This window comes from Diadema antillarum, unplaced genomic scaffold (genome assembly GCF_040938485.1).
Source record: "Diadema antillarum isolate AM-2024a unplaced genomic scaffold, OU_Dant_1.0 seq00000455_RagTag, whole genome shotgun sequence".
In the NCBI taxonomy this organism is placed as follows: Eukaryota; Metazoa; Echinodermata; class Echinoidea; order Diadematoida; family Diadematidae; genus Diadema; species Diadema antillarum.
This window is the reverse complement of record NW_027271427.1, coordinates 85,529-106,575: the sequence shown is the minus strand read 5'-3', so window position 1 is coordinate 106,575 and position 21,047 is coordinate 85,529. Positions and strand designations below refer to the sequence as shown.

The following is a 21,047-nucleotide window of genomic DNA, read 5'->3' as shown; positions in this document are numbered from 1 at the left end:
TTTTTTTTTTGCCATAGGGCAATAGATCCCATATAAGTATTTGTTCAGGTGTAACTGTCTTACTGTATATAGGTGTTGATTGCTTTTGTTGTTGTTTAAAACATATGACAAGTCTTCGTGTTTATGTGTTTTTCTTCTGTTTCCCCATGACCACAGCATGCCCAATCTATTCTGAGGCTATACCAGGGGACATGGAGAAGAAAGTGTGCGGATCAGATCACAGTGAGTTCAGCATGCAATGCTCAACTTGGTGTCTTTGAGTGCTTGAGTGTATGGGTGGTCATGAATGAGTGCCCACATTCTACCAAAGAGGGCACTAGTGGATCCGTTCTTTCTTAATTATACCCCCGCCAAACGAAGTTTGAAGGGGGTATATAGGAATCAGCGGACGGTCGGCCGGTCGGTCGGGCGGGCGGTCGGGCGGGCGGGCGGTCGGGCGGGCGGTCGGGCGGTCGGTCCGTTGCAAATCTTGCGTCGCGAACTACTTCCTCAGTTTTCAACCGATTCCCATAAAACTTGGCACAGATGTGTGCCTTGGGTTGTAGATGTGCAAGACATATTTTTTGACAGTACCCAAAAGTACGTTGCCATGGTAACGGCATATTATGGGCAAAAATGGGTACAAATCTTGCGTCGCGAACTCCTCCCACAGTTTTTGATCAATTTTTATGAAATTAGGTACAGATGTTCATCTGAATATGTTAATGTGCAAGACACATATTTCCGCAGTGGCAAAAAGTGCGTTGCCATGGTAACGGCATGTTATTGGTAAAATATAGGGCAAAATGCTTCATGGCAAAACTGCTTCATCAGTGTTCTTCCAATTCTCATGGAATTCATATTGAATGTTTGTCTTAGGATATAGGTCAGCATGACACATTTCTTGACAGTGACAAAAAGTATGTTGCCATGGTAACAGCTCACATATTATGAGCCAAAATGATGGAACATTTTGTGTTGCAAACTACTTCCTCAGTTTTTGCCCAATTTCCATGAAACTTGGTACAGATGTGTGCCTTTGGTTGTAGATGTGCAAGACGCATTTTTTAACAGTACCCGAAAGTACGCTGCCATGGTAACGGCATATTAATGGCAGAAGATCAAGGAAAGATCTTGCGGATTTAACTACTTCCTCAGTTTTTTGACCAAAGCTTATGAAATGTGGCACACACCTTGATCTTGGTGGGAAGATGTGGAAGACATATTTTTCGGACGTGTCGGAAGCTGCGTTGCCATGGTAACGGCATATAAATGGCAGAAGATCAAGGAAAGATCTTGCGGATTGAACTACTTCCTCTGTATTCGACTGAAGCTCATGAAATGTGGCACACACATTGGTCTTGGTGGGAAGATGTGCAAGACATATTTTTTGGACATGTCGGAAGCTGCGTTGCCATGGTAACGGCATATTAATGGCGGAAGATCAAGAAAAGATCTTGTGGATTGAACTACTTCCTCAGTTTTTGACAAAAGCTTATGAAATGTGGCACACACAATAGTCTTGGTGGGAAGATGTGCAAGACATATTTTTCGGACGTGTCGGAAGCTGCGTTGCCATGGTAACGGCATTTAAATGGCAGAAGATCAAGGAAAGATCATTCCTTGGGTAAGACTGTCGTCACGGGGCGGGGGTATTAATCACCTTCAGTGATATTTTTTGTATTGCATTTAAAATGTTTTCCTAACAATTGTGATGCCTCTTTTTCCATCTAGATACAACATATGACGGTGCTATATACTGTACAATGTACAATGTATGATGCAAATGTTATCAACTAGAAACAGTTACCATACTGTCAACTTCTGTTATAACAAAGTCCTCAGGACCAGCTGTCATTTTTCATTATTCTTTCGTTTCAGTCACCAGTTTTAATTGATATATGTCAACCTACTATATTTTTCCCATCATCTCTCTCATTTACATTGCAGTCTTCCTTGTGAAGGTAAGACCTGATGGACGAGCAAGAGTTTTGAATGACCTCAAGTACAATGAAAATCCACACGCTCAATCCAGAGACATCACCAAATTTGAGATGGCGGACCAATGTACCCCTTTCTTTGAAACGGGTGAGTCCGAACTATTTGTCAACATTTCAAACTCTTTTTTTTTTCTATCTGTCTTTCTTTAATGGATGGCATATTATGATTCAAACAAAGATAATGTTTTTTTTTTAGATACACACATACTGAAAGTCAGTCACATAGGTGAATGGAAACAGATTATGTTTCATTTAGTTCTGTTTTGATTTTTGTATTTTGGGATGACGCTGAGGTATTATGTCTATACTGTATTTTAATTCTGTAGATGAAGGTGAGCAAACTATACCACTTTCTTTTGCGCCCGGAGTTTTCTAAATATATACTATTTTTAAATAGACTCAGTGAATCTTATGACGACCTATTTATGGCATTATCTTTATCCTGCGTTATCTCAATGCTTATTACATACTTCATTACTGCAGACTGTAAGTTGTAAGCATTCATTGCAAGTCCACTTTTTTGATACCCAGATTTGGGTATGGTTTTAAACAGGTGATAAATAAATCTCTTACACTATTTATCTGGTACAGAGCAACGCTACGTCATCTTTGCGAATGGCCCCAATACGTTCCTGGACGTAGATCCTCGGAGGAAGAAAATCATCCTTGACCAGAATGTCCTGGTGGTCAAACTCAGTGCTTTCGTCAAGTTGGCCATTTCAGATGCCAGCTTCAGATGTCCAATTGCATGAAAGGCAGATGCAAACTAGTACAATCGGACATCAAAGATGAAGTTGTCGACGGGATAAAAAAAATAAGAAAAAAAAAAACTGGAAAAAAAGTTCAAAACTGAGCAGAAGTTTTTTACTCTCATTAAATATGATATTCTCTCACAAAACTCATTTGCAAGGTTGGCATAAAGCATACCACCATCAATATTTCTGTGAATCTGCTCTCTTTTAGTCAAGTCTGTCTGCTGACCTGTTGAAAATGGAGGGATGTATGTTTAAAAAAAATACTTCAAAACTCTTGTCCTCACCCTTTCTCCAAAGGCACATATTTTAGAGGATCGTTTGTTGAGGTATTAACAGTAATTTCTCAGGAATTCTAACATTATTTATGTTAATTCAAATCCAAGTAGAATCAAATTCTGAAGAGCAAATATGATTGGTTAAGGTTGTAAAATAGTTGGTTGTTTCGTAATCCTTTTTAAAATGTATGATAGGATGAAATGTTTGTGTCTTTGATGTCTCCACACATTATCATGAGTGAATATCAGAGTTTTTCTTATTTCATAATTATTATCTGTCACTTTCTGAGGTACATGTAACATATAAATATCTCCCTATGCTCCCAGCACCCTCCGTGATTCTGGGGATGGTTATGAATACAGCCCTGTCCCAGTGTTTAAATTTTAGTTATCTTCACACACACACAAAAGAAAAAAAAATGTCATTTGCACAATTTGTGTCTTTACCAACTTTTTGTACTTGTTCTGTGAAAACACTGCATAATTTTATTTCAAGTTTTACATGTGTAAAAGGAATTGACAGAAGGTCTTGTGATATAGAAAAGCAGATGAGCATGTCTTGGTGAAGAGTGTGGTTTTAATTTGCTGCTGTTACATGATGTGGCACTTTCCAGAGTGTGTTCAGGTGCCTGTGTACCTTGGTGACATAGACACTCATGTATTTACATGCCACAAAGAGGGAAAGGTTCAGATATCAGTGAACCATTGCAGTGATATGATGTCTCAGTTTTTAGGCTGTGCTTTGCATAGGAGACTTGCACAAACTTCCAAGCTTTTAACTTTTTCTCTTTTTTAACAGGATATGTAATTTAATCTTGTATGTGTGTGTGAGAGTGTGTCACTGAAAAACAAAAAAAAAGAACATTTAATTTTAGGGCATCCATGTAGTTCAGATACCCGTTATTTTAGATCCATTAAGTTGGATCTTGTAAATTTTCTCTCATTCATGACATACATGTTTTTTTTTAATGTGTATCTTGGAGTTATGTGTACTATGATTAACACACATCACTGTATCTGTAGCATGTGAAGTTCAAGGTTTGTAGCTCTTGAAAGTATTAAGAGAAGATGACATCAATTTGGTCAGAAAATGATTTCATAATGAAAATTAATGCTGCGATTAAGTGCAAGGAATTAGCTCAGTTCTTTCTGTTGATACATTTGTATTTTTTTTTAATACCAAGAAGTTCCTGTGAAAAGTAAAACAGCAGTATTCAGTGAGGATGTATGAATTGTTAAAATGTGACTGCAAAAAAAAAAAAGGTTATTTTGGCAGTGACTGTAGACAATGTGTGGGTGTTTTCTACTTTTTTGGTGTTAACATACAAAAATGTACTATTCACTTCTCAGATGGCTTTCATGGGCTTAGAATAAATTGAAAAAAAAAAAGCCAAAAAAGAAAATGGTCAGTGTGATTCGTGTCTGTTTTTTTCCATCTGTGTGTTTGTTATTTGTATTAGCCCTGCGACCATAAAATACAGTTATTGTCACATATACCAATGACGATTATAGAATTAAAGGATACTAGTAACTTGAAATAGATTTTATGTTGTACTTCTAGTGATAAGACCTCATTCCCTCCCCCACCACCCCCCCAAAAAAAAAAACCAACAACAACAACAAATTATTAGAAGAGTGAAAAAACTTTCAATTTTGCTACATTGTCAAGTGCGTCGGAAGCAATTTGGATTGCATTGACAATTGTTCTGTTGTGAAATTTCAATCGGTATTCTTAGTATTCCAAACTGAGTAAGGAGGTGTCTTTTGTGTATTGAAATACAAGGTCTTGTCAACCCCAGATCTCTCTCTCTCTCTCTCTCTCTCTCTCTCTCTCTCTAATGAGATATGATAAAGGAGAAGATGGTGCATAGCTTAGAATTGTTATCCCTTTTTATGTTCCTCCTTTTTTTCTTTTTTTTTTGAAAAAACACAGGTTGAAAAATTGGTCTTCACCAGGAATCAAACCCAGGTCTTGGGCATGGAATGTTACATGCCTTTATATATATATATATATATATATATATATATATATGTACTTTATGAAAGTATATAATATACTGAAAGAAATTAGACTGAGGCGAACGTTACTCTCTCGCACTATACATTGTATATATAATGTCACAACAGAGGAATGCATTAAATGCCAATCTTCCGCGCGATCGACCGCGTGATCGCGACAAAAATTGGCACACACATTGCCTATGATGTAATCTAAAGTACCACGAAGTTAGATTTAAAGTTAGATATCATTTATGCTAAATTATGCTAATTTATGCATAGTCATGCTTGAAATCAGACAATTTGGTATAAATCACTAAATAAAGCTCAAAATGGGCCCATTTTTTGTTTAAATGTTCTTTTTAGTGTCCTGAGCAAATACACGTATAAGTGAAGAAAAAAAATTGTGCCATCAGAAAATTTTCTTAAGTATTTAATTGTTTTTTAAATTTCTTATGTATTGCCTTGTTTTTCGACTTTTATGTTTTTCATTGTTTTTTCAATGAAACTTGTTCGGGACATTGTTCTGATCAAGAAAATATGTTATTGACGGATTTTAATCAATAAAACCCCAAAATAATCATACTTTTATGAAATTTGCCTGTAAGCACAGTTTGCATTGAAATTGTACACAAATTCATGTTTTTGAGCAATTTTTGGTCTGACATGCAAGTACATATTTATGCGCAACTTCGGAACCGCGCGCCTGGGCATCGCAAATTTGGTGTCAAAAGATGCGGGAGACTCGAAAGAAAAAAGTCGTGAAACGTCGCCGCGATAGCTTTTCGCATTAGCGATACATCGCGCGGAACGTCGAGGGGGGGGGGCCTTGGAGGCCCCCCTCCCCCGGCCTAGTTGGGGTTAAGGGATCACCTGCAACGTCCGTCCGTCGTCTGTCCGTAACGCTTTAAAAACTTGAATAACTCTGTACTCTGGGCTTCAATTTGAATCAAACTTGGAGGGAAGAGTGGTCATACAAAGTTTTACCTTTTACCGAGTATGAAGATCACCTCAAGGTCAAAGGTCACGGGCAGGGTCAATGAACTTTTAGAGCCCAATGATAAGTTTTTAGGGCACATTCCAATTATGGGTCATAACTTTTGATCCATAAGTCTACTTGTGACAAAACTTGGATGGTAGATGTACCTTGGGGAGTTAATGGTCACCACAAGGTAAAAGGTCACAGACTGGGGTCAATGAACTTTTAGGACCCAATGTTAAGTTTTTAGGGCACATTTCGATTATGGGTCATAACTTTTGATCCATAAGTCCGTTTGTGACTAAACTTGGGTGGTAGATGTCCCTCGGGGAGTTGATGGTCACCACAAGGTCAAAGGTCACAGGCAGGGGTCCCACTTTTAGGGCACAATGGTAAGTTTTTAGGGCGCATTTTGATTATGGACCATAACTTTTGATCCGTAAGTCTATTTGTGACCAAACTTGGATGGTAGATGTACCTTGGGGAGTTAATGGTCACCACAAGGTAAAAGGTCACAGACCGGGGTCAATGAACTTTTAGGGCCCAATGTTAAGTTTGTAGGGCGCGTTTTGATTATGGACCACAACTTTTGATCCGTAAGTCTATTTGTGACCAAACTTGGATGGTAGATGTACCTTGGGGAGTTGATGGTCACCGCAAGGTCAAAGGTCACGGGCAGGGGTCAATGAACTTTTAGGGCCCAATGTACTGTGCATATAATTATGACTTCTAACTTTTGATCCATAGGTCCATTTGTGAACAAAAAAAAATGTATTATTTCATGTCCAGCCCTGGTGAAGTTTGTAACAAGACCGAAAGCTCGGCAATAAACACACACGTTGATCACTAGCTACGTCCATGAATGCTCTTCTTCTCACACTGAATAAATAATGAAGGAGCTACACTGGTGCTGTACACGGTCGGGACCCCTTCTCGCACTCACTCTCTCTCTCTCTCTCTCTCTCTCTCTCTCTATAATATATATATATATATATATATATATATATACACATATGAATATCAGGCTATGAAAATTGAGTTTTGTTCCAAAAGTTGCTAAATCAAGAAGGATGCAATCAGAAGCTTGTGTGGTTAACCTGACTTTGACCCCAGAGTAAGGCCGAACTGACTTGCTTTCCTGCTTGTTTAACTTTTCAGATGACCCACATACACATATTACTAGTACTTGACTATTGACTGAAATGTTTCATTGCTTAGCACACAAATTCTTTGGAGAATTGGAAGAAATGTGTAAATTCATACGTGTAATATCATTATCAAATCATTCAAGAAAAGTGCACTAAATCACAGAAACTAGTCACTAAACCAGCATTTACATGTTGTACATCACTTTGCAAAAATTTTTGTTCCACAAGGTGCTAAATCTACGAAAAAAAAAAAGATTTAAAAAAATCAATCAAACCGAGTCACCCTCTCTCTGTTCCTTTTTTGGGATGCTATTATGGGACATGAATTTATTACATGAGGAGGCGCAGACAGATGTGAAATTAAAATCCATGTTTAATGCCTTCGCCTCCGCCACGAAGTGTCGCCGGAGGCATTATGTTTTCAGGTTGTCCGTCCGTCCATCCCTCGGTCCGTAATCAATTTTGTGAAAAGCGTTACTAAAAAACCAAAAAAAAAAACTAATGAAACTTGGCATGCATATGTCTGAGTGGGTGAAGTTTGGCCTATCAACTTTTGGGTGCACGTGCTCAAGGACAAAGGTCAAGGTCAAATCTCCAAATAGAGTTTCGGGTCATGTGGTCAAAGGTCAAAGGTCTAGTGAAAATGTTTAAATTTCACTTTTTTCTTTATATCTCACAAATGGTTCAAGGTATCTTTATGGAACTTAATACATATGCATGTACTGACTGGCAGTTATTATCTAGGGAATTTTGGGGTCATGGATCAAAGGTCAAGGTCAACTCCTCAAAATGTCACTTTTCCCCTCATATATATGCAATGCCTGTCGGGTTTTTCTTGAAACTTAGTGTATACATGTATTACCCAACAGAGATTTTCTTGTAAGTTTCTTGCCAAATGGTCAAAGGTCAAGTGAAAGTGCTAAATGTCAGTTCTTCCTCTATATCTCAACAGTGACTCAAGGTATCATCATGAAACGTAGTACATATTTATGCTTCTTCTACCCGACAGTGATTCTCTTGGGAATTTTAGGGTTATACGGTCAAAGGCCAGATTGAAATGCTAATGTTTTACTATTTGATACTGAAATTACACTTTTTTCCATAACTTGAAAATCTCTCAATGCATAGACTTATAAACGATTAAAAAATCAAGTAAACATCCTCAAATGCATGCACTCATAGACAATATTGTTATTAATCCGATTAAACCTAGTTCAAGGAAAGTACACATTCAACACATTTGTGACAAACATGTAATTTTAAATATTTTGCCATTTATGTGAAACTGGCATCACACAGTGTTAAGACATTATATTGTACTATAGGAGAACCATTATGGCGGATGCATACCAGTCGCCATAGCAACATTTCTAGTTCTCCTTACCATCGAAAATGAAATTTGTACCTTTTTTTGGAAAGGAACACTTCATGTATAGGGATCTTGATTTAGAGTGTACAGTATCCACATATAAGCATTTAGGGGGGAGCGGGGAGAAGTGGGACATTATTTAAAGTTCGCCGATTTTCTTCTTATATCTTTTTATAGAAGAGGGGATTACATTTCCTTTCGGGCTTGCATGAAGGTTCATATGGTAGGTTACATAAAGAGCTATAAACTGGGGGGTGGCACTGTTCTCAATTTTCTGCAGTTAATGAAAAGAAAAAAAAAACTTATTTTGGGGGTGAAGTTGACCCACCCGTGGGTAAAGTGGGACAACGGCAAGGGAGAAATGGGACGGTGTTGGTAAAGTGTGACATCCTATAGAAATGTCGGAAATGTCAAAGTTGGAAGGCGTAATGAAACATTGGTAATGAAAACAGTCAAACATACTTTAAAATGATCTTTATTTCAACAAAACAAGTTTGAACAACATGTTTGAAAATCTCAACTTTTTTACATGTAATGCTATTATGAGGGACAAATGGGACACGTCCCAACTGTCCCTCACATGGCATATACATAAATATGTACGACTGCTCAGTAACCATGCAGGCATTTGTCAAAAACAAGTTATATTAGTTGCATATCATTTAAAGGCTCACCACCAGCTTCAATTGTATCATTGAAATCATGAATACATGTACAAAGACAACAGGTTAATCAACCTGATTTCAAAAATATATATCATATTTTGGGGAAAATTTTCAATAGCAATTTATACATACTTAGAATTTGCGGAACTGCATGGCTTTCTTAGTGTGATGTATGGTTGCTAGGGGCTTATTGTAGATATAAGCCAATCGCTGATTGGTTGAATAGTTTTTGATTCAGAAACGTGTTCCACTTGACCCGCGTCCCAACTCGCCCCGCTCTCCCCTACGCATTAATGGTCTAGAGAAAATTCATGGATGCATTTCTGCCGAACAGAGCCCTTTAGATACGCCATGAAACGTCTCCCTGATCCGCATGATAGAGACGTGGTGCAGGACGTGTATAAAGCTTGGTCGCATGTCCAATTGTGCCTTTATGCAAATACATGTAGGCCTATTGTTCATACAATTTAAGAAAAACTCGAAATGTCGCTATTGCAACTGTTATGCCTCCACCGTAATGCATGGCGCTCCCAATAGGTCTGTAGTACGTCTTGACAATATGTGACTATAGTTTCACACGAGTGGTGAAAAAAAAATTAAATGACATGTTTGTCATAAATGTGTCGAGTGTTTACTATATGGCGATATTGTTTAAAGGGAGCAATTATTCGAGGATTTGAAGATTTTGACTTGGCCTTTGACCCTTTTTATTTAGCTTAACGTAAAGCAATGAGTTATCTCCCAGGTGTGGAAAAGTGTAATTTCAGAAGTTAAGCATTTAAAGGGGTGGTACAATTTTGGTTTAGACAGGGCTGCAGTTCCAACTGTGTGTGTGTGTGTGTGTGTGTGTGTGTGTGTGTTTGTGTGTGTGTGTTTGTGAGATAATGAGATAGGGGTCTACCTCTTACAAAGTGCGAAAGAACTTGAGGAATTCGCAGTTTTAATGAAAATTGATCTTGAAATGGCTGAGATATCCACAAAATAAGAAAAAGATCCTAACAAAATGCGACAGGCTACGACTTCTATTCGGATCTAATTTGTCTTCCTTCATTTTTGGATATCTCAGTCATTTCAAAACCGATTTTCATCAAATAAACTTTCAATTCCCTGTAAGAATTGTAGAGAGTAGTTTCTAAATATCTTGCAAATTGTTATAAGCTAAATCCTCACCTCTGTCATTACCATTTACCATCCCTTTAATCCCCTGACCGTTGACCCCATGACTCCAAATGGTCCCAGGGAAATCACTGCCAGGCAGTACAGGTATATTATGTGCTAAAGTTTCATGACGAAACAGTGAGTGAAATTTAGCATTTTCATTTGACATTTGACCCATAGCACAAACCTTTCCCGATGATAGAGAATCTTTATCAGGTAATACAATGTAGGCCTACATGTATACACCAAGTGTCAAGGAAATATCTTCAGGCATTGCATAGATATGGGGAAATAGTGAAATTTTGAGAATTTGACTTTGTCTTTTGACCTTTGACCTTGAGCGTGTGCACACAAAATGTGGTAGACACAAATTTGTCCACTCAAACATATTTATACCAGGGGCCTGTCTTATAAAGACTTGTGATAGAAATCAATCACAAGTTTTGTGAGAGCTGCAATGCAAGTTGCGATTGATTTGGGGACTTGTGATTGATTTGAAGGCTTTATAAGACGGGGCCCAGGTTTCATTTGGATCGTCAAACGGTCTTCTAGTTACGCTATCCCAAAAAATTGATTACGGACGGACGGACAACCCGAAAACACTCACATAATGCCTCCGGCAGCATTTCATGGCGAAAGCATTTAAAAAAGAAAAAAGATAAAAAGGTGTGCAAGAAGTTTCCTTTACGAATGTTTTAGGGTTGAGTTTCTATCCATTTGTCTGTCCACCCGATCTTGTTTTTAATTCATTTGCTATAGATCTCTGGTATCTGGATCTTGTATATAGGCTATACATAGGAGAAGAAGATAAGCTGGATATAAATACATATGTATTTTTTTTCGGGGGGGGGGGCAAAATCTCGGGTAGACGAAATAATGTGATTTCTAGCCATAACCTGACCTAGGGATGTGCAATAGGAATATAATTGTAGGAATCATCTGAATCATCTCGGTATATTGCCAAACAAATGGTTTTTATGGAGTTATTTGATTAAAAGTTCCGCCATAATTTTCAGTGTGGCAAGCTCAAGATTGTAATGTGTTACAACGAGTTGGACGAGTGGGGGGGGGGGGGGGACTTTTTTACCACCCGAAGGTCCCGCTGCAGAGGACAGATGGCAGACCATGTATTGCTGCACAGTGATTCTGTAGGGAAAGATCTTTGATTTTTGGCCGTGGGGTTGAGGTCAAGCGCAAATGTTCAAAATGTCAGAATTTTCCCCGTAGGCCTATTTTAACATTATCTCAAAGTATTGCCATGAAATAGGTGTTAACCAATGAGTGATTGTTCGAAGAATTGTGGGTCGTCGTGGGGTCAAGGGGCAAGGTTCAGAGGTCAATTCAAGTGAAAATGCTCAACTCCCGGAATACCAGCTCTCTTAAACAATTTAATCTTACATCTGTATTAATGAAACCTTGTTCAAGGAGAATAACACGCAGCACATTTCAGAAAAAACGTGTCATTTTCATTGTTGCCAATTATATTATGTGAAGACATACTGTAGACCTATTTGGAGAACCATGCATTATGGCGGAGGCATACTACACGCCGTCGTGACATATCTATTTTTTTTTTTACTGTCTTGTTTAATAGTTGATATCAAATCATATCTTTAGACCCCGTTTAGTGAGAAAGATGAAAGTAATGACCAATCAGAATGAAATGTGGGAGAGACGAAAGCTTAACATAAATGCGCATTGCAGAGAACAGAAAACAGATGCTAATTAGTGGATTACAAAACTTGGTAATGGTGCAGCATGTACCACACCTAGCAGGAAATACTTCCTTTGAGCTATTCACCACATGCGGGAAACAGATCGTGTGTTACGACGTCTATATTCAGGCCCTGGGAGCCGGAAATGGAGAGGTGCTGCAGCACCCTAGGCTTTTGAGTATAGGGACGCGTGGTACCACTGTGAAATATTTGAACGCATCTCTGAAGTTTGCGTGTGCATGTGTGACACTATAGTTGACCATGAAGTACATGTGTTCATCACATCTGTATCTATCATTTTGCGTAAAATCTGGCAGTTCCCACCCTCCCCCTGTGTTCTGTATAATTTTATTGATTGTATGAACGGAAAAGGAATTTGATCATCAATTCTGTAGTCATTTCCTTGTCTCGCGGTTTTATATCCTATCTAACGATAAGAGCGATGTTTCTTTCTCCTTCAACACAGATTTTCCCTTAGTGTGGCGGTGAGGTTATAGCATAATTACGCTCAGAGCTTCCCATGGTTATCTTTCGGTTGTAACCACTAATAAACGATGTTTGCCGTAATTATATGATCATTGTGATCACAATTAGTAATAAGGTCTCAAGTCTTTGCTATATTCCCGCTTGACGGGGGGGGGGGGGGGGGGTGGTGACATACCCGGAATTTGATTAACTCCGAAGAGTATGCTTTGTACATGTATATACCAATTCTCTATGCACCTTTTGCGTGCAATTTGTTTCTCTCTCTTCGTGAAGGACAACATTAAGGCTGAGATAAAGATATCAACAAAGATGTATAGGTGCCTACATATTAACATCAATGCGCTTCACAGCTGACGGAGGAAATATAATATCATTTAGACAAAATGATTAATCATGTTTCACGATATCGTTAATACTTGAAGTTGAGATGTTCTTTATCTACCACGGAACTTGTGCCACGAAAGACAATAATTAGGTCAACATGTAAGTCGTCTTATTTGGGTTTATCAAAGGCGCCTTGATGTCCCAGTGCATGACTTTGCATGGATGTATCTACTAGTTCTTCTTTTTGTCCATTTGTCATTGAGGGTCATTCACTTGGTTGCTTAGTGCAATGACTTGTCATTAGAGATTGTCGGTAGATTAACGGTATGCCTCTGAAAACAAAGGAAAATCAAAAGGAACTGGAAATATATGAAATGGCCAGTAATCATTATCGCCACAAATGTATCCCTTTTTCTGGTACACTATATAGTATGCTTTCACCTTTTTAGAATGTCGATTTAACGATCGGGCGCATTTTTTGGTTGGATATTTGGACAATTTTGTGTCATAAAAGCAAAAAAAAAAAACAAAAAATAGATATCCAGGAACATTTTAATGTGAATGCCTAAATCATCGTATTTGTCACCGCTTGTTCCGCGTGTGTAGTAAAGTGAAGGTGGATAGCGCTTACGGGCGATGACAAAATTTTCGGCAGTGAATCGAGTGGTTACATCCAGATAGCAAAATAATGGCTTGTGTATTCTCATGATATTATCGAGAGAAATGTATTGGCAAACACTAATAAAAAAGCGATATTCTTACTTGTTCCATAACTTCAAATGTAACAATCAATTGATATTTGATCCTTCCGAGCCTTTATATAAAAAAAAAAGTGGGGGGGGGGGGGGGGACAACAGCTGAACTGTGATAACATAACAGAATAGAAGACACAAAGTCAAATTGCCCACAATGTCTACAATCCCCACTGATTTTGGTTTACTTTTCGTGTAGTTGGTCGTTATTTTGTTTTGTCATTAATATATTCAAATAATTGGTTTTTTTTCTTTGCCTCATTGGCAATCTGGTTTATCAGAGTACTGTTCCGATGATCTTTATCTCAGCTGTTTGTTTTTATTTAAGTCATGCAAACAATTTCTCCAGCTGTCGGTTAAAAGACATTACGGAAAAGTCACGAGGGGAAACGAACTTGACATTTTGTACTGATTACAGTGTACTGATTACAGAGTAATGATGATGACATTGGTATAAGGCGCCGATGACGAGCAGACCAAATAGACCGTCAGCTGCCGCAGTTACCATTAGTTCCCCCGGAATCAGACTATAGAAGGTCGAAGTGCACCGTATACGCGCGTAGGCGGTGTGATCGGATGTGATGGATAGCAGTGGTTCTGAATCCAGACGGGCGCTTAAGTGTATCCGTTTAAAGGTTTAAAGGTTTAGTGGAGAGTTTACCAGCTCCAGCATCTTTCTCAATTTGTCTGTGTTATTTCTTCTTCCCTTTCCAACCCCGCTCCGAAACTTCATAAGCTAAAAGTTTTGCATTTGCATTTGCATTTTATGATTGTAATTTAAAAATTGAAATGCAAAAGAAAAAGAACTTAGGTTATTCATAGCAGATATGTAGAGAGAAATTAATGAGGCCTTTAATGTGGTGTTGGTTGTGTTCCACCTTTTCACACAGTATGAATTGAGTATAGGAAGGTATGTATCGTGAGACAACATTCCATTATCAGTTTTCTATTAGCGAATGTCAGTTCTGCATTCACTCCGAAGTACAATATTTCCTGTGCAATACTCCATACATGATTTATAAAAAGCCTTAAAGTTTGTATCGACAGTGTGTGCTCGGATGTTTGGCCTATCATTTGATTTGTTTTAATAGCTGTGTATGACTGAAACGAGGAAGAAATTGAAGAGACGAATTAAGTAGCTAGGAATCATTTCTAGCACAGTCTCGTCTTGGTGAATATTGAGCTCCAGAGTGCTAAGTGTATGTGATGAGGTGCTGACGATATATAGTATAGGTTTGCTTGTTGTTTTCTCGTGTAGGTGATTTTTCTGTAAGAGAGGTTTATGGGGGACTTATGTAACGAATCTTAAATCCATTTAGAAAAGCCGACCATGTAGTATGACACCAATCTTTTCCAACCAGAACTCTGTAATTAATGATATGTTAGTTAAGCAGATTGCTGACCCAAACTGACGAGAATTTACACACACACATATTTAAAAAAGAACAAAACACCGATGAATATAGTTGCAATGATTACATCTTTGTATTTGACTGATGAGAGTTGTAAACCTCTACGCAACATTTGAACAATAAGAACCTACAAAGTACTTAGATCAGAAATTTTACTCCCGGATTTTCAAAGTGTATGATAAGAAATGAAATAACTTATTAGTTAATCATTATCATCATAAATGATAAAATTCGTATATTTTACCCATTTTCAAAACATAAAAGAAAATCGAGAAAGAATTTGGTTATCTTGATCCTATCATTCACCCTTTCTCCGCTTCATGTAGCTATTAAAGATGCTGTTATCTTCATGTAACAAGCATACTCATAAATTTGCTATCAGGCTCGAAGTCGCCCTTTAAGCTCCTTGGCGCTGCCGGAAGTTACAGTGGATTTACAACAAGTGGCGCATTTTCCGGATTATCAGACGGCGGTTGGACAAGTCTTATCCTTATCATTAACAAACATTAAACTCACTGGTCTAATTATCCATTGCCAGACTCTTACATTATACTACACCCATTTTAGGTAAGATGTGATGACCCACCTGTGGCCATTAACCTTGTATGATGGTAACCATTCTCATAGAATGCAACGTCATTCTTACCTTCCCCCCCCCCCCCAATGCTTCTCATGATAATAATTGACGTTCTCCCCCCCCCCCCTTCTCTCGCTCTCTCTCTCTCTCTCTCTCTCTACATGTCCTGTCTGGCTGAAAATGCATTTTCCGTTGAGTTTATGTTAGCATAAACTTGTGTGTTTTCGTTCGGTTAACAATCCCGATGCTACAGAATGTGACTGCAGAGAAATGCATAAAATCGCATATTGTAATGGCTTATTATTCTTGTTAATCTTTACGGCAAGTTTTCTTTTTCTTTTGTAAATGAAAATTTTCACTATTGTATGTGGGTTAAAAAGTCATGATAAATATCAGAGGGGAAAATGTAATGATATAGATACCGTTGACGAGGAAAACGATAATAGCCATGATGGAGTGATAATGATTACAATAACATTAATGATACCATCAACAGCACGTACGTAGTAATGAAAAAACATTTTTGACAGAAAAGTCAACGTTCTTTGAATGTATTTGATGTGCAAAATTATATAGATCCCCTGACGTCATTTGCTGTTATCGATGTTCGTTTGGCTATACATTCCCACTTTCTGTATACGGAAAAAACATTGGCAAGAAATGGAGTCCCTAGAAGATCGTGCGGGAATCTTTGTTGAGCATTTCATATGGCGTCTTGCACACAGCTTGTCATTTTGGTTCCCGTATAAGGAGATTATCCATACTTTAATGAGGTCGAGGTAATGTGAGTTGAGTACTTGAGTACTACTTGAGTACAATTAAGAGCATATATTGCTCTCGTCTCAACTCTATGCATGTATTGCTATACCATTTATATATGTATGGTGTGAGTGTGTGTCGACGGATGAACGATTAAACAGCCGGTGCATGTGATGTGTATGCGTGTGTGAGCGTTATTATGTGATATTGAATCTTGATATGCTTGTGCGATTGACTGTCTTAAGGATTTTTTTAAAATCTTTTTTTTAATCTGTTTTTTTTTTTTAATAATCCGTCGAATCTAAGCAAAGTGTCATGAGCGTGTCCGTGTGTGGATGTGTACTAGGGCATATCCACTCAAAGTCATCTGAGCAAACAGGTCTGCACGGACTGAAGTAAATAGAAGATGGAAAAAAAGTAATGTGGAAATAGGCTTCTGACATTTACATTGTCAAGCGTGTCCCCTATACTCCAATGTAAAATTTTGATTTATTGCTCTATTACATGTTTGCATATGCCATATTAGGCGCGTTAGATGTAGAAAAGTGCCACTGGTTTAGGACCTGCATCAGAAACAGCTCACGAGTCGAGCAATGAGTCACGAGTGTGGATTTACATAGACATGACCATTGGCGACCATTATGAACTAATTGCAAATCATACATAAGGATGATAGTCGTGAGAAGATTAATCCTGAAATGACAACCAGACTTTATTGTCGTTGGAAGAGGGTTTAGGCCGAAAGTTTGATCGCCTTTTGATACGGGAGAGTGGCGTAAAACAAAACATGCACGTCCTCGAATTACAGCATCTCCAATACGTGAAACCAATTCATTGTATGCAAGGCTCTGATCTCAAAATCTGGATGGCGCCTCTGTGTTATTTATCCATCTGCTTTCTATGATTTCATCGTACTGAAATTGGTCATCGAATACACGCTCACCTCAGATAGCAATAAGGGAAGTCGATTAAGTTGCGTGTCCACAATAAGTAGTATTTACATGTTTTGCTGTAAGTATGACGAAATCAACAATGCTCGATATACCGCAGACCACAACGCAGTCGCATAATCTACCTGTTTCTTTCCACCAGTCTCAACACGTGTACAAGATAATTTTTTGTCACACTAATGACTAATGGAGGACATGAGCGGTCGTAGTGATTTGTGTATGCCGATGATGCAAATTTTTCATCTCAACCACAAATTTGAATCAACAAGTTTTCATTCACAGTGAATCTTGGTGGTGTGCAATAGGTCTTAGTGTTTTGTTCTCTGTCTGGAGATATTTGAATTACATCCCCTGTCACCAGTACAAAATTATTTGCCCATTGAAAGATGTGAGTTTAACAATGTATTAAAAACTACATTTGTGTGATTGTGGTTTTTCTTTCTCATAAGAGATCTATGAATGGCCTATCAGATTCAGATATTATCATTTTTATTGTTATTATTATTTCGTTGTATTTATACAGGGTGGCCCCATCAGTAATTAAGTACTGTTTTCCAGGGGGCCCTGTAAACACATACATGCAAGGTAACGATAACAACAAATGGCATTTACATAACTTAACAGGTCCTACGTCAAATAGAACAGTACAGTATTTCATGAAAATGAAAAAAAAAAACAAAAAATAACAAAAAAAAAAACCTTTATGCATCTAAGTCGTATAATGGTCACATAATATGCTAAATTTTAAACCAAATGCTCGAAACTCATTTGGTGAGTTAGCTAATTCCACAATATTTGCTATATAATTTTTCATTCAAAATATGCTGTTACCGTGTCAACGCATTGTTCAACAATTAACCAAAAAGCCTATCACATCCACTGGCAATTTGAATGACCTTCAAAAAAAGAAAGAAAAAAGAAAAAGAAAAAAAAAAACCTGTCACCACGACAATTCATATCATCCGACAACTACAAAAAGAGGGTCTGCACTCCCACATACCATAGTAATCACATGTGTGTAACTTCAGGTCAAACGTTCAAAAGATAAGGGAGCTCGGAAAAAATGCATTTTTTTTGGGGGGGGGGGATGATCTTCAAAAGAATATACTATTACCAAAACAATACATTTAAAATTAGGAATCTCGTTTGCATGCCCTTGTTGCTGCTGCATTGAACCACACTTTTGGTCCTATAGTCCTCTGGTAACTTAACGCATTGTTAGGAACAATTTTTTTTAAAGGTATTCCTAAAACCCCGGCTAAAACCTTACTACATGACAGCGTATTATACGTCACAATAAAGAGGTATTTTTGCTTTTTCGCATGAATTGCAAAAATTCTGGTTGAGGGTATTTGTTTGGTTTTTTAATCACATTACTGGAAGCCTCCGAAATTAAGGCGCGGTTTTGCTCGGAGCCTTGTCATCATCATTGCCCCAGAATTGCCAGGTTCTCAGGTTTTCTCAAGTCAATAATCACATCTTATACAAGCATATCCAACCGCGTGTGATTTGAGTTCATGATCTTGTGATTGTATGTTCATGCACAGTTCTCCTCACACCACTGCAGAGAATGAGCTGAGAGGCTCTTCTTGCCAATCTCTAAAGACACAATCAAGAAAGAAACTATGCAGGTACGGATTAATGAACAGCGCTTATGAACTAAGGTACTGGTTGGCTTATTGATTTTGTTTACGTAAACTTTGTAATCAATCGCATGCTGGTACCCGCTTATGGAAAAGTGTATGCGCGTGTAAAGTAAATGGGTAATTTAATATATTTCCCAGGTGTGGGTACTAATTGAGGTGATTAAACAAACACATAAAGACAATTTGTTGACAAGTCTGCACGCGGGTTCTTCATGGTACCTTTAATTCAATGCCGTCAAGTAAAGTCACTTAAGTGTCCGATAATTTCCGGATGAGTAAAATGCAGCACGTAAGGCATTTAACAGAATGAAAAAAAATGACTACATCAATCAAGTATGTAATTACAGTAGTGACAGTGGGTATGATTTAAAGGACAAGTTCACCTTCACAAACATGAGAGAATGCAGCAATATTAGTAGAACAGATCAGTGAAAGTTTGGGGAAAATCGGACAATCCGTTTATTTCTTGAACACAATCTGTTACAGAGTAAGCCTATAATAAAGCGCGCGTATGTGTGTCTGGGGGATGTGTATGTGTGTGCATGTGTTTGCTTCTTTTAGAAATATCAGTTATCAATTGCATGCATCTTCCAAATGCTGAGTTTGTGCGATGTCACTGTCTTATATAAACAGTATATGATAATTAGCTTTATACACACCGCACATCTGTGAAGTCCTGTTTCATAATGATCATGAAGAAGTTTGATTTGGTTTGGTTTGATTTCATGGTTTATGTACCATCTGTATGTCTATACAATCGTCATGATATAAAATGATGTAATGACATAAAATGATGTAAAAATTGCTGTTTGATTACAAATAATAGAACAAGGCATATACAAAGTCCCAAAGAACTATATCAAAATAACACATGGAAAGGCTAAGGCTTATGCAAGTTTTTACGAGCTAGCAGCTCATAGATACGACAATAAGTCTGAGTTTACACGTTTGAAGTGAATTGGAGGAAGGGAAGCAGGAAGAGGAAACGCTGATTTCGTTTGAACACGGAAGAGGATAAAGGGAAGGAGCTTATCTCACCTACATCATCGACTGAGGCTCTGTGTCTTTCTTGTATACTCTCAATAATAACACTGCTGGTTGAGAATTTTGACTAGCGGTCGTGGCAGATGGTACACTTTACACACTAATTTAAAACATTGTCAAGAAAACTTCGGAGCTTTGCATCCGATACACAGTATAATCAATATCGGATATGTAGACGTATATCCGACAGATAAAAATCAAAAATATTTATCAGATAGAATATGTCAAAAATGATCAGTTTATAGATATACTATCTCCTTTTCTTGTGGTTTCACTCAACATTGCAACCTTTTTGTCCTTTCCTCCGCTGGTCCCTTCAGTCTAATCTCAAGTCATATCTTGCCAAAGAACAAACTGTTTTTCGAATTTTGTCCAAAGACTATTTTCTTTTCTTCCAGAGATCCCACACAGTCCAAACTTATCTCTTGGGGACAGACCGATAAATCCCATTCCAGAATCCAATTAACTTACTCCCACCCAGGTCAGGTCGATAGATATATCAATGACATGTTATCTATAGTGTAGAAAGGACAGGCAGACCACGACTGCTCGTTCTTACTTTCCATCGCCTGAGCGCCTTCGATTGTGGATGAGAATCTCAAGTCATGTTAACGTGTTTACTTGAGCACGAATCTGTCAGAGAATGTCTGTCATGTGAGATTATCTACGTCAGCTCTGTGGTTACGGAAAGAACATGATATTTGTTAGTCTACTCCCAGGTGGGAAAGTTTCTTTTTCTTTTTACAAAGTACGAAGTCGACAACTAAACATTATATAGGGAAGTAGCCTGTATTTGCGGGGCAATGTTCTTTCACCTTTTCTATGACGATGAATGTTTGACAGGGTTTTAATTTACAAGTGTTTGGAAGATAAAAGAAAAGAATTTAAAATACCCAATGGTCTGAATTTAGGCTACTGTGCTATTACGTGTATGCTACAGCGTGATAGCTCTCATCGCGTATTGGCCGAAAGTATTCCGGAAGTTGACGAAGGAGTTCAGTTGTGACTTATAACAGCGTGCAAGGAGACGGTGGTGTTCAGTGGCTTTGACAACAC

At 38.0% G+C, this 21,047-nt stretch overlaps 1 protein-coding gene across 1 annotated transcript in view; it reads left to right on the top strand.

Moving 5' to 3' along the window:
- The window catches only part of LOC139732909 (zonadhesin-like), a 49,005-nt gene extending 44,610 nt beyond the window's left edge, over nucleotides 1-4,395 (top strand). The window contains exons 22-24 of the mRNA XM_071643747.1: nucleotides 157-222; nucleotides 1,930-2,067; nucleotides 2,571-4,395. Of these exons, the coding sequence (XP_071499848.1) occupies nucleotides 157-222; nucleotides 1,930-2,067; nucleotides 2,571-2,731 (365 nt within the window). The 3' untranslated portion in view covers nucleotides 2,732-4,395. The remainder of the gene's footprint in view (nucleotides 1-156; nucleotides 223-1,929; nucleotides 2,068-2,570) is intronic.
- The last annotated feature ends 16,652 nt before the right edge of the window (nucleotides 4,396-21,047 follow it).